At 41.2% G+C, this 12,710-nt stretch overlaps 1 protein-coding gene across 1 annotated transcript in view; it reads left to right on the top strand.

The window, feature by feature from the left end:
* The window catches only part of LOC146707141 (voltage-dependent T-type calcium channel subunit alpha-1I-like), a 186,873-nt gene that overhangs the window by 48,210 nt on the left and 125,953 nt on the right, over positions 1 to 12,710 (top strand). The window contains exon 4 of the mRNA XM_085458476.1: positions 9,419 to 9,578. Within this exon, the coding sequence (XP_085314602.1) occupies positions 9,419 to 9,578 (160 nt within the window). The remainder of the gene's footprint in view (positions 1 to 9,418; positions 9,579 to 12,710) is intronic.

Genomic DNA, 12,710 nt, shown 5'->3' with positions numbered 1-12,710 from the left:
TTTGAGTTAAAATATATATTTATAATTCTAATAAATGACAAATTAAAAATGCATGAACATTTTTTTTGTATCGAAAAAATATCGAACCGTGACACCAAAGTATCGAACCGAACCGAACCGTGAATTTTGTGTATCGTTGCACCCCTAATATATATAAATATATATATATATATATATATATTACTAATCATGGCAGCACAAGAACAAGCTCTGAGCACAAGATCCATAGAGGCTGGGGTCTATCACACCAGGCAAGACCCCAGGTGCAGGCTGTGTAAAGATGCCCCAGAGACAATCCAGCACATAACAGCAGGGTGCAAGATGCTAGCAGGCAAGGCATACATGGAACGCCATAACCAAGTGGCCGGCATAGTGTACAGGAACATCTGTGCTGAGTATAACCTGGAAGTCCCGAGGTCAAAATGGGAGATGCCCCCAAGGGTGGTGGAGAATGACCGAGCTAAGATCCTGTGGGACTTCCAGATACAGACGGACAAAATGGTGGTGGCTAACCAACCGGACATAGTGGTGGTAGACAAACAGAAGAAGACGGCCGTAGTGATCGATGTAGCGGTTCCGAATGACAGCAATATCAGGAAGAAGGAACACGAGAAGCTGGAGAAATACCAAGGGCTCAGAGAAGAGCTCGAGAGGATGTGGAGGGTGAAGGTAACGGTGGTCCCCGTGGTAATCGGAGCACTAGGTGCAGTGACTCCCAAGCTAGGCGAGTGGCTCCAGCAGATCCCGGGAACAACATCGGAGATCTCTGTCCAGAAGAGCGCAGTCCTGGGAACAGCTAAGATACTGCGCAGGACCCTCAAGCTCCCAGGCCTCTGGTAGAGGACCCGAGCTTGAAGGATAAACCGCCCGCAGGGGCGTGCTGGGTGTTTTTATATATATATATATATATATATATATACATATATTAGTGCTGTCAAAATTATCGCGTTAATTGTTAAGATCAACGCGAAATGTTTAATGCATTAAAAAAATTTAACGCTGATTTTGTTTTTTTATTAATTTCCTGTAATCTAAGACCTTTAAATTCATGAGCACCTCTGGAGGAGGGGGCAACAGTGTGCTATGCTGGCGTTTGGCCTGACAGAAATGATTAGAAGAAGAAGAAGAAGAAGTGACACCATGCTACTATCTAGCTAACACTAGCTAACACACGCAAGCATGGACGAGGGCGGACTTTTGGGTGGAAAGTTTCTCTTTAAGAAGTTGCCTGATGGCTTGTTGGACAAAACGAGAGTAAGATGCACAATTTGCAACGCTGAATTCAAGTATCACAGAAGCAGTTCATCACTGGCGTATCACCTGAGAGCAAAACACCCAACTGAATCCACCTCTACGGGACCTCGCCAGTCTACGCTTCAGGAGTATGGTGCTTGTGGACGAATAACAAAAAATGTGAGAGAAAAGGTAACCAATTCCTTGGTTGTTTGGATAGCTAAAAACTGCCGACCAGTTAGCATAGTAGAAGATGATGGACTGAGAGAAGTCATTCGTGCTGCATCAGGAGATGAGTGTTACAATCTGCCCTCGAGAGGAACCATTGTGTTGAGACTGCACACTTTGTATGGGGACCAGAGGGCTCAGCAGTCCAGCAAGCTTGTGCAAGTAAGGAATGTCGCTCTCACCGGAGACCACTGGACTTCGGTGAACAACGATAATTACTTAAAATATAAAGAATAAAAAAATGTAATTGGAGCCAGGCTATTAATAAAGTAATTGAGATTAATCGCAATTAATAACAGAAAATTGTGAGATTAGTTAGTTAATTTTTTTTAATCTATTGACAGCACTAATATATATATATATATATATTTATTTATTTATTTTTTAGGGGTGCAACGATACACAAAATTCACGGTTCGGTTCGATACTTTGGTTTCACGGTTCGATATTTTTTCGATACAAAAACATGTTCATGCCTTTTTAATTTGTCATTTATTAAAATTATAAATATATATTTTAACTCAAAAGTACAGTTTTTAAATTTAACCCTAACCCTTGTGCGTGTTTTTTATTTTGACAGCGAATTCGCACCTGCGGACCACTTATGTGCAGCCCTGGTTATTTAGCTCGTCATATTGCAGCCACAGAAATTATTTTGTCCATGAAACCATAAAGCTGCACTTTCTTTTTGCCTCATAGTCTGATTTGTCATAACTTCTCCGTTTTGTGGTAAGCTTTTCTTTGGCTGTCACTTCTTCACCCTGACCTGTCTTATTTGGCTCAGCAGAACTAAAATATATATCGTGCTGCTTTTACACACACACTCACATAAGCTCAGCGATTCTCTGCGCGATCAACCTCTCACATGTTTAAGCTTGCTGCGGGAGATTTCACTTGTCATGTTTGCATAGTAAGCAGGGCTCGCAAAATTTTAAAATCCCTGGTAGCCCTTCGGGCAGACACTCTTTAGTTTTTGGTAGCCCGAAATAAATTTGAGTAGCCCGAATAAAAAAAGATTATTTTTATTGTATAATATTGTAAAGGAAACAAAACATCAATCAAAAAATTGTTAAAACACAAATTACAACAACTGTGTAAACATTACAATCAACTCAAATATCTGGTTCTAATTAAACAGAATTTTCTGTGAACTTGTTAGAACATGAATTAGTCTGTGTCAGATCCTGAATCTGAAATTTCCACTGAAGTCTCGGATGAGAAAATGCCACTCGACGTTGAGGGCATAGCATCTCCTTCATCAGCTTTCTCTTCCTGTGCATTGCCCTCCATTTCACTGCTCTTTGTTCTTGTCGGGGTTTTATGATCCAGGTGTCTTGAACCTTTTCCAGAAAACATCCAGAAACGAATCGACTTGTCAGGGCAAAAAGATTCAACTGTTTCCCCATTAATGGAGAGTTGCATGCAGTCATTCAGTGTTTCAGGGTGTAGAGAGGTACGATGTGTTGTCTTCACTCGGTTCATGCAAGAAAATCCTCTCTCACAGATGGCTGTCGATGGACTAAGTGTCAGCATTAATTTCACCAGCAACAAGATATGAGAGAGATGTTCTGGATTCTCAGAGAGGAGATCTCTGTACAAGCAATCTACTTTGCGACCCCGGCGTTCTGCAAGCCACACTTTTAGATCCATCCATTCTTGTGGAATTTTCTCTTTCTCTTCTGCATCTAGCAAATAGGCAAAATGTGTGACAAGATAATCCACCTCTTCATCCCCATAATTTGCTAGTTCTTCTCTGGGGTAGGGAAGAGTGGAAGGGTCAAAAACCTTGAAACAAGAGAGAGGCTTTTCATGGAGATTTTTAAATCTGTTGTCCATGTACTTGACTGTGTTGTCTTCTGGATCTCTGCACCAAAGGTGTCTTTGTCTGTTCCCTCACCTCTTCTAGCAGGTCGCTGACTTTTTGTTAGCTGAGTTCCACAGTAGCAAATGCTACCATCCTGGTTCGCTGTGAACTTTGTGTCCAAGGTTTTCTGATATTCTCCTGGTTTTGTTTTTAGGCTGAGTAAGCGTGATGTTGTGCTCTCAACTAACTGATTTGTTCGTGTGATGTTTAGGTTATCATGCTGAAAATCAGTAGAGCACTTGGATAAGATGGTACTGTAGTCCAACATGAAATGCAGGAAGCGAACAAATTTCTCAGTCTTCATCTCCTGCACCACCCCCTTAGCCTTGGCTGCATCCTCGGCTTTGACATCACTTCCTTCTGCCATGTTCTCCATATGAACAACAGTGGGAGTGTAATTTTTTTCCACAGCCTTTAGACATCTCAGCCGGCTTGGAAGCCACCGTGTGCTCTTCAGCCCACTGAAATGTGCCAGCATCTCATTTAGCAGTTCACTTATTTCTGTCAGCTCTCTTCGCTTCTTTGGGGAATAGTAGTACATCTTAAAGATGGTTTTCAGTGTATCTTCAAATTTCACCAGGTACTCACAGCCTTTCACGCTATCCAGCACGGCTAGCTCTAGTTTGTGTGCCACACAGTGGATTGTTATGATGTGGGGTATCCTCTGTTTCAGTCTCCCAGCTACTCCTGTTTTCTCACCCATCATCACTGCAGCACCATCAAAATTTGCACACACTACTTTCTTTTTCCATGTGTCCTCTCTGATACCCATGGTGTTCACTGCTTCATCAATAGCCTCTAAAATACCTGCAGCATTTGCACTCTTGACTGGCTGACATTTGATCATGTATGTGGCTATGTCACCATTATCCCTCACATACCTGACGTGAACCAACTCCTGTTCTATTATACCAGTGTCTGTACTGCCATCTGCAAGAATGGATAAGAACCTGCTTTCTTGAATTTCCTTTTCAATCTGGTCTCTTGAAGTTTGTGCTATTGCTCCAATAAACTCTCTGCAAGCATGGTCATTGAGGTAAGTGGAACCAAGATCTAGGCCATTTGCTTTCTGAAGTTTGCAAAGACTGCTAAATTTTGCCAGTGGTAGTTCACTCTTTGCAACATAGTACGCAGTTCTAAACAGCTTTTTCAGGACTTCTTGTTGTGCTTGGTTTATTTTTAGTATGGTTTTTGCAATTGGTGTTTGTTCTGGGACAGATGCTGCAGACTGAGCACTAATGCATTTCTTGTGATGCAGAGATTTCTCATGAGTTCTGATGGGGTCTTTCCTAAAATTACTAGTCCCAGTAACAAAGGCGCTTGTCGACTCAGCAATAGAGGGAAACTCACGACACACCCGGCAGAACATCATGTTATTTACCTTGTCATATTCCAGCCACAGAAATTCTTTTGTCCATGAATCCAAAAAACTGCGCTTTCTTTTTGCCTCGTAATCTGATTTATCATAACTTTTCCGCTTTGTGGTAGGCCTTTCTTTGCCTGTCCCTTCTTCATCCTGACCTGTCTTTTTTGGCTCAGCAGAACTAAAATACCTGCGTAAATCCATCTGTCTTTACACATGCCAGAGATTTTTTTTTTAAAATTCTCTGCGCAGTCAACCTCTAGCACGTTTAAGCTTGCTGCGGGAGATTTCACGTGCCACGTTTGAAGAGTAAGCTAGTGAGTGATGTTGTGTCCTGTCTGACTATACCATATTGCACCACTAGAGGGTGGTGTCGTGAAATAAGAGGAAAGTGCAGTCGGGAAATTGAAGAGTTAGAATATAGTTAAGACGGCTATCTGATAACTCGATATGTCTCCCTGTTACCTCTACGATGTAAAGTTATGTGCTGCATTCATTAAAGAGCACTGTTCTTTGATGAGGACTCAGCTAATTACTCAGCTACATTTGCGAAAGAAAGCATGGCATTGTCATATATTTTTACTTCCTATGATAGCCCGACGGGCAGGGCTGAGATAGATTTTGGTAGCCCGACTGGAAATATCACTAGCCCCGGGACGTCGGGCTAGCGATTTTGCGAGCCCTGGTAAGCTAACGATTAATAAGACGATGTCAGAGGAATTGGTGCACAAATTATCATCACTCACAGATCAGTGCTGTCGCTCTCTATACACAGTTCGCACGATTGCAAAGTGAAAGCAAAAAAACAAGCGCAAATTCAAACGTGATTTCAATATGTCACATATTGACAGTGGCTCACTAATGCCAATGACATAATTACCCAGCTACATTTCTGAAAGAATGCAAAAGCATTGACATATATTTTTCCTCCCTACAATAGCCCGACGGGCAGGGAAGAGATAGATTTTGGTAGCCCGACTGAAAAAATCGCTAGCCCCAGGACGTCGGGCTAGCGATATTGCAAGCCCTGTATCTGATTGAGGAATCACTCATCTTTGGAAAAGAGAGTTTATTACAGAGAAATGTCTCTTTCCAAAATAAAAGCTATACTATCCGCTTCTTCTGGGCTATATTCTCAGCAGCATAAGGAGAATCATGTGCTAACAGCTGTCTAAATGACTCGGCTAAAGTTAGTAGCATGCTTGTTGTTTTTGTCTTTGCACTAGGATGATGTCGGCGTAAATGTGCAGTCATATTCGTCGTGTTCCCACTAGTGCTTTCAGGTTGATCTCGTTGAAATGACCTTAACGCCACAACACGGCAAATCTCCGTTAACGAGCTACCGCCGATCGCCCCGTGCATGGGGCTAGACGGCCAACACGTTAACGAGCTAACTGCGCTAACACACTAGTTCCCACCCATGTAATTGAGCATTGCATGGCACATCCAACATACTGTTTTACTTTAGTTCATGACTCGCTTACCTTCAGGGTCATACTTCACATGAAAACCAAAATAATTCCAAACGCCAGATCTGAATGTTGCAAGGAGAGCTTAACTTCTGTCTCGCTAGCTTGCCCTGTGCTCTTCCTTCTGACTATGCTGTCTGTGTTGAGCGCTCAGTGGATCTGCGCTCGACAGTGCAGCCTAGGCGGAGTAGTCGAACGCAGATTCACTGAGCGCTCAACACAGACAGCATCGTCAGAAGAAAAGTTGATAAAATAAATTACAAATGTTGTATTGTTCGATACATATGCGTACCGAACCGAAAGCACTGTATCGAACGGTTCAATATCGATACGAATATCGTTGCACCCCTAATATATATATATATTCCCACCAAAACTAAAATCACAGAAGGGGGATTTCAATTCTCATTAGAAATGAATAATATTTTCCATGTGTGACTTACCACTTCCTGCAGCTCTGAAGAAGATTTTATACAAGAAGATAAAAAAAAATTGAACTTTGTATCCATCACTAATAGGGAAGATTCTTTCATGGTCAGACAGAAAATATACATCAGATTCAAAACACAGCTTTATTTTAAATGGAAATATCACTTTTACTGTAAACACACGGGTCAAGTTTCCAAGTCTTCTGCTTGTGTACAGCTGCACACCTCCAGTGTATGCATTCATCAAGTAAGACATCCTTTTTATTACATTATATAATGAGATCCCTGGAAGAGGATCTATGGATGGCCTTCCCCCTGACTAATCAGTTAAATGTTGTATCAATCTTCAATCCATTTTACAGATAGAATTTAACCCATGGTTTAGTTTCCCCAAGTGTTTAGCCCCAAAGTAATTGGCTGTGGGATTAGAATTAGTGAGGAGATTAGTGATTGATTAGCTAATTATGATAATACGACGAGTTATATAGAAATGGTTGTGTAAATTTCTGCACCAACTAAAGAGTGGGAGGGATGGCAGAGAATGTTTTAAGACAGGGAAAGCGATAGGTGAGACGAGGATTTGGAGTCTGTGTGCACTAATTATACAGATCCAAAGATTTTTGTGTGTTTGTGCACGTCTTCCATTTTCCAGTGGAGCATAAGGGTATGTTGCTCATCCAATTTTAAAGCAGAACACAGAATTATCACAGTCAGCAGTGCTGCCTCTTATAAAGAGCTTAGTTTTCAAAATATAACAAAGTTAACAAGGTTTTGGTAACTGAATGACACTTTAAGCTGGCATCATTAGATCTTTTTCTAGAAAGTTGGAGATTGCTTAACCTCTGTTAGAAGGAAACATTATAGTGAAATACAAAAACTGTTTGATTAGTTCTTACCAACCTTTTCTTTCCCACACTGTTGCTGTGCTTCCTAAAATGCTTCAGTCATACAGTATGGTGCAAACGCCTTGATTTTGTGATCAGTAATTTAGTGAAATTTGGGTTAAAGTAAGGGTGTGTGTAATTCTAACGAGCATGAATATCAATATTAGGTATGATCGCATGAACTCTCTTATGCAAGATATCTTATAATTTCCCTAAGTCACATACCTGTGGAGGCATGGAGATATCCAGGAGAGAGGGGAGTCGACTTATTGACAAGAGTGTTTAACACAAGCTGGGAGAGTGAGAGGATGCCTGAGGAACGGAGAAGAGGTATACTGATACCAGAGGGATAAAGCTGATGAGCCATACACCGAAGCTGAGAGGGAAAGAGTTGTTGAAGTTTGTTGACACCAGGTGAAGAAGACAGATGATGATCAGTGAGCAGCAGTATGGCTTCGTAGCACTACAGATGTTTACTTTGAGAGTGTTAATAGAGAACTATAGAGACCATCAGAAGGAGCTGCACTGTGTTTTTGGAGCTGTGGTACTGCACGAGGAAGACATGAGTGGCAGAGAAGTATGTGAGGCTGGTGGGACATTTACAAGAACAACAAGACAGAGCTGAGGTATGAGGTGACAGATGAGGTCACGGTAGGGGTGGGATTACATCAGGGATCGGCTCTGAGCCCCTTTTTGTTTGCATTGGTGATGGACCGGTTGGCATATCAAGTCAGGCAGGAGTCTGCGTGGGTATGATGTTTGCAGATGACATTTTGTTGTGGGAGTAGGGGGCAGGTGGAAGAGAGCCTGGAGAGGTGGAGGTATGCTCTGGAGAGAAGATGAATGAAAGTCAGTAGAAACAAGACAGAATAAATGAGTGTGAATGAGAGGGAGACAGGTGTAACAATAAAGCTGCAAGGAGCAGAGGTGGTGAAGGTGTGCATGAGTTTAAATACCTGGGATCAGCCAAGCAATAAACAGAGTGTGCAAGAGAGGTGAAGGAGGGAGTGCAGGCAGGTTGGACTGAATGGAAAAGAGGTTAATTGTAACAGAAAGATAACAGTACTTGTCCAGTGTCCTTAATTTTTTAAAGACACAGTACAATGCTCACATGTGGCAAGTTTGCAGCTTACTTTGTTTGTAAATCACCTTGTTGGTTACTTGGTTGATAGTACAAAATACTATTTTATGCCAACGTGTGTTATCTTTGGCATTTTTTTACAGGTCAGCTGAAAAGAAACAAATAATGTGGTTTTACAACAAGCTGCCAAAAACAAAGGTGGTTAAGGATACAATTTGTATATACTTTTTTGCTAAGTTTTCTATCCTGAACAGAAACAACCTGGGTTCATGCCCTGAGCTGCACTAAAAGTGCTCAGACACAAGGGCTGGACTAAAAATGAGCAGCCAATGTCCAAAGAAATCCTTTGAAAGACTCTTACAAGGTTTGAGAAGACAAATAATCTCTTGACTGTGAACAAAAAGGTTGTTTTGTGTTTTTTGTGTTTTTTTTACTGTTTTATTTAAGTCAAATAGGGATTTGGGGCAAGAGTAAAGTCATTACTAGTAAATCAATAACAGAACTGCATCGATGCTTTCCAAGCTCGTAATGCTTTGTAGTGCTAATATTACTGCTGTTCAGCTCACAACAGTTCACTAATTAAGGTCGGTTTATTACTGTATATGCATAAGTCAGCTGTGATTCGGTGCTCTCCTGCTGGTGTGTAATTACTTATAGGTATTTTTTCTCTTCATGCTGCAAATAAAATGAGTAAATGATTCCTCCTCTTTCCTCTTGTGTGCTGTTCTTTACCTGTACACAATCTTCCTATAAAGCTTCGTAGCAAGTGGATGGGAACGCCATTGCTCCGTTTAGATCATAAAGTAAAGTCAGCCATAGAGCTGTGCAGGATGTGTCATCACATAAGTATTTGTCTGTCTCTCTCCAGGCATGCGTATCCTGGTGAACCTGCTGCTCGACACACTGCCCATGCTGGGTAACGTCCTTCTCCTCTGCTTTTTCGTCTTCTTCATCTTCGGCATCATAGGAGTGCAGCTGTGGGCAGGGCTGCTGAGAAACCGCTGCTACCCCGAGGAGAACTTCACACTGTGAGTCACCGCCTACTCCGTCTGAGTGTGGAAAAGAGTGTGAGACCATGTGATGCACATTCTGTCTTCTTGAACATTAATCCCTCTGACAGGGCGTGTGTGAGTCTGACGACTACACACTGTCACCTCTGTGTGTGTTTCTTTATTACGGTAATTGTGTCAATGATGTAACTTCTTGAATAGCACATGAATCAAAATACACACTGTACCCGCAATTTATACGTGTGTCAGTTTCTGTATGTGTAAATAGGTCTGTCACCTCTCCTCTCATTACCTGCCCTCCCTCTGCGTGACTCTAGAAGATTAATTACATCATCTATTCAATTCACTCATATTTCCATAGTGTGAGATTAAGCCTCCCTCTGGCCCCGTCTCTCAAGTGCTAATATAATGAGGCTGATGGCAAACTAAAATTTGCACAAAGCAAATATCATTACCTCATAATCAAATCTGCCACTTAATTAAAAGGCTGACACTCTTCTTCACTGCTTCTCTCTCACCCATTTTCTGCCAAGTCATCAAGATTGTATCAGCGTTTCTGCAATAAACTGCAGAGACGTAGGATCGAGAAATTCCAGGTACTGTAGCTTAAACATGTTTGGCAAAATGAAATAGATGGAGAAGGGGTGACTGAACGTAACTCTTTTAGGTTTCACAATGCTGTAATATTCAAACTCACCAGACAAGGAAAGGTTATAGAAGTATCTCTAAAGACTTTAGATTCCAACACACAACCACAATTCACAGAGATCGTCTATAAATGGAAGAAATTCAAAATCATGTTCACCCTCCACAGAAACGATCGACCAACAGAGATCACACAAGAATGCGACATGTACCAGTCAATCCCAAACAACAAGACCATATTTGAACTTATTGGTTTGAATAAGATGTATTCTGTTTGAGGAAATAACACCAGTTGTCATGGAGCACTGAAATCTGAGTCATACTAGAAAATGCTGAAGGAAATGTTTAGGACATGTGCCATGGGCAAGACGGCAATTCTTGGCATATAAGTTGCACTTCAAAATCAAGCGTTAAAGTACAATATAGTTAAAGATACAGTGTCTAAAATCTTACCACTAGATGTCAGTAGATTGCAGTCAACTGAAGTCTGTTCTTACCATTCCTAATTCTCACAGTAATTTTCTCACATCACTCACAAATAACTCTGTCCACCATTAATCTGTAGTGATGCTAGGCTGTAAGTCAGCTGTTTACCTCAGCTGTCAATATTCCGAGTGTCAACATATATTTATTCTGGAGGAGGCTGTAACACTTTGTGAAAGGAAAGTGATACTGAGGTGAGCTGTTGAGGATATCTTGAACTTTTCTGTCAGTAAGTGCTGCTGTTACCACTTGTTAGCTCCCGTTGGCCTCTGTTAGCAGGTGTTAGCCTCTGTTCGCTGCTATTAGATGGTGTTAAACTGTCTTTGAAGTATTGCTAGCATTGCTGGCATGACATTTAGTGAATAAATTCTCATGTGATGTGAGAATGTAATCAAACTGTTTATCAGAGGGACAGCATAATGTTAGCTGCTGTTAGCTGTTGTTCAGACTTGTTCTTGTTCTACTGACAAGTAATTGCAGCGATATCACGTTGTCACTTTTGTTAATGTTTTCACTTCTTGGGTGAAGGGGACCTTTCTCAGGTGAGAAATTACAGTTGTGATCTTTCATATCTTGCGAGTGAAGGTGCAGGCACGAATTCAAATTTGCCTCCAGTGCACATAAACACTTACGACTTCTCTTCTTCCCCATCTTTGGAGTAATAGATATGTGGCCGGTCTCTAGCCACATACATACATATTCATCACAGCCACTATATTCAAGGTGGTGAATAGCAAAAGACTGACTGTAACTGAACTTCAGAGTGACCGAGTCCAATTTTTGGCCTTTAACCAGCAGAAATTTCAAAGGAGATGAAGCAGTATAATTGCAATAAAGTTATGAATCTGAAATCGTGAATGGGAGAGCAAGCTTATAAATACATTGCTTGCAAATATATAAACAAAATGACTGCGTATGTTGTGACAAATCACCCCCTGCTCTTCGCACCCTTATTCATATACTCATCCCTCTACTTTTTAAAAATTCAAACAAATATTAGAATATTAGAAAGGGTGCAAGAAGAAAACAAATAAAAAAACTAAGAACTGATACATGCACACACTTCCTAGCTGTACAGAGTACTGTATCTGAATTTCAGAAAAGGTCTAAGCTTTAGGTGGACTGTGCCTTTATCCTTTTGCTGTTTCTTAGTTAACCTCTCTTACTACGGCGTTATTTTTGTGCCACTATTCTGAGCGCACGTAAAATAAGTTGCAGGTGCAAGTGTTGCATTTTGAGGAGAAATTTATTTTGAGCAAAGAAAAGCTAAATCTCAGTGAACAAAATTCATTGCTGCATGCAAAAAATGTATTTCAGTGTTTGCTATTATCCACACACACACACACACACACACACACACACACACACACACACACACACACACACACACACACAATAGCAGCCCCTGTCGCTCAGTTTTTGCATTTGCACTTACTCGCAATGTGTTGCTTGCGCTCTCAACATTTCTGCCTGTGCGCGCTCAACTCTTTCTGTACACCGTTATATTTGTGCCACAAAACCAATCACAGACTTGGATGCAAAAAAAATCTGATTGGCTGTTTTGGTCTCCAATCGGCTCGAAATGACAAAATGCAATATCCCAGAATCCATTTCGTCCAAAACTCAAACGAGGCAGTGGCGGAGGAACACAGAGTGGCGGAGTTTGAAATATTACTCTGTCTGGGTCACAAAATAAACTTTTAAGATATTTTCATGCGAGAATGGTGCTGTGTAAACTTCAAATATCTGCTCGATTCATCAAGACATCTCATATTTGCATAAGTGCTCTAAAGTTTTCAGAGATGCCTGTTACCCACCAGCTGACCGGGTGGTCACTCGGGTTAAACATGATATATAAGGCTGAACTGACAAAGAAATCACCAACTACACCACCAGGTAACAGGCATCTCCGAAAACGTTAGAGCACTTATGCATAGCACACATTTTGTGACCCAGACAGAGTAATATTTCAAACTGGTTTTGTGGCACAAATATAACGGTGTACAGAAAGAGTTGAACGCG

Source organism: Copadichromis virginalis, linkage group LG6 (genome assembly GCF_057382275.1).
Source record: "Copadichromis virginalis isolate Kocher_CV1m ecotype Utaka linkage group LG6, C_Virginalis_male_GT1.1, whole genome shotgun sequence".
Classification (NCBI taxonomy): Eukaryota; Metazoa; Chordata; class Actinopteri; order Cichliformes; family Cichlidae; genus Copadichromis; species Copadichromis virginalis.
This window is presented reverse-complemented; position numbering and strand designations above follow the sequence as displayed.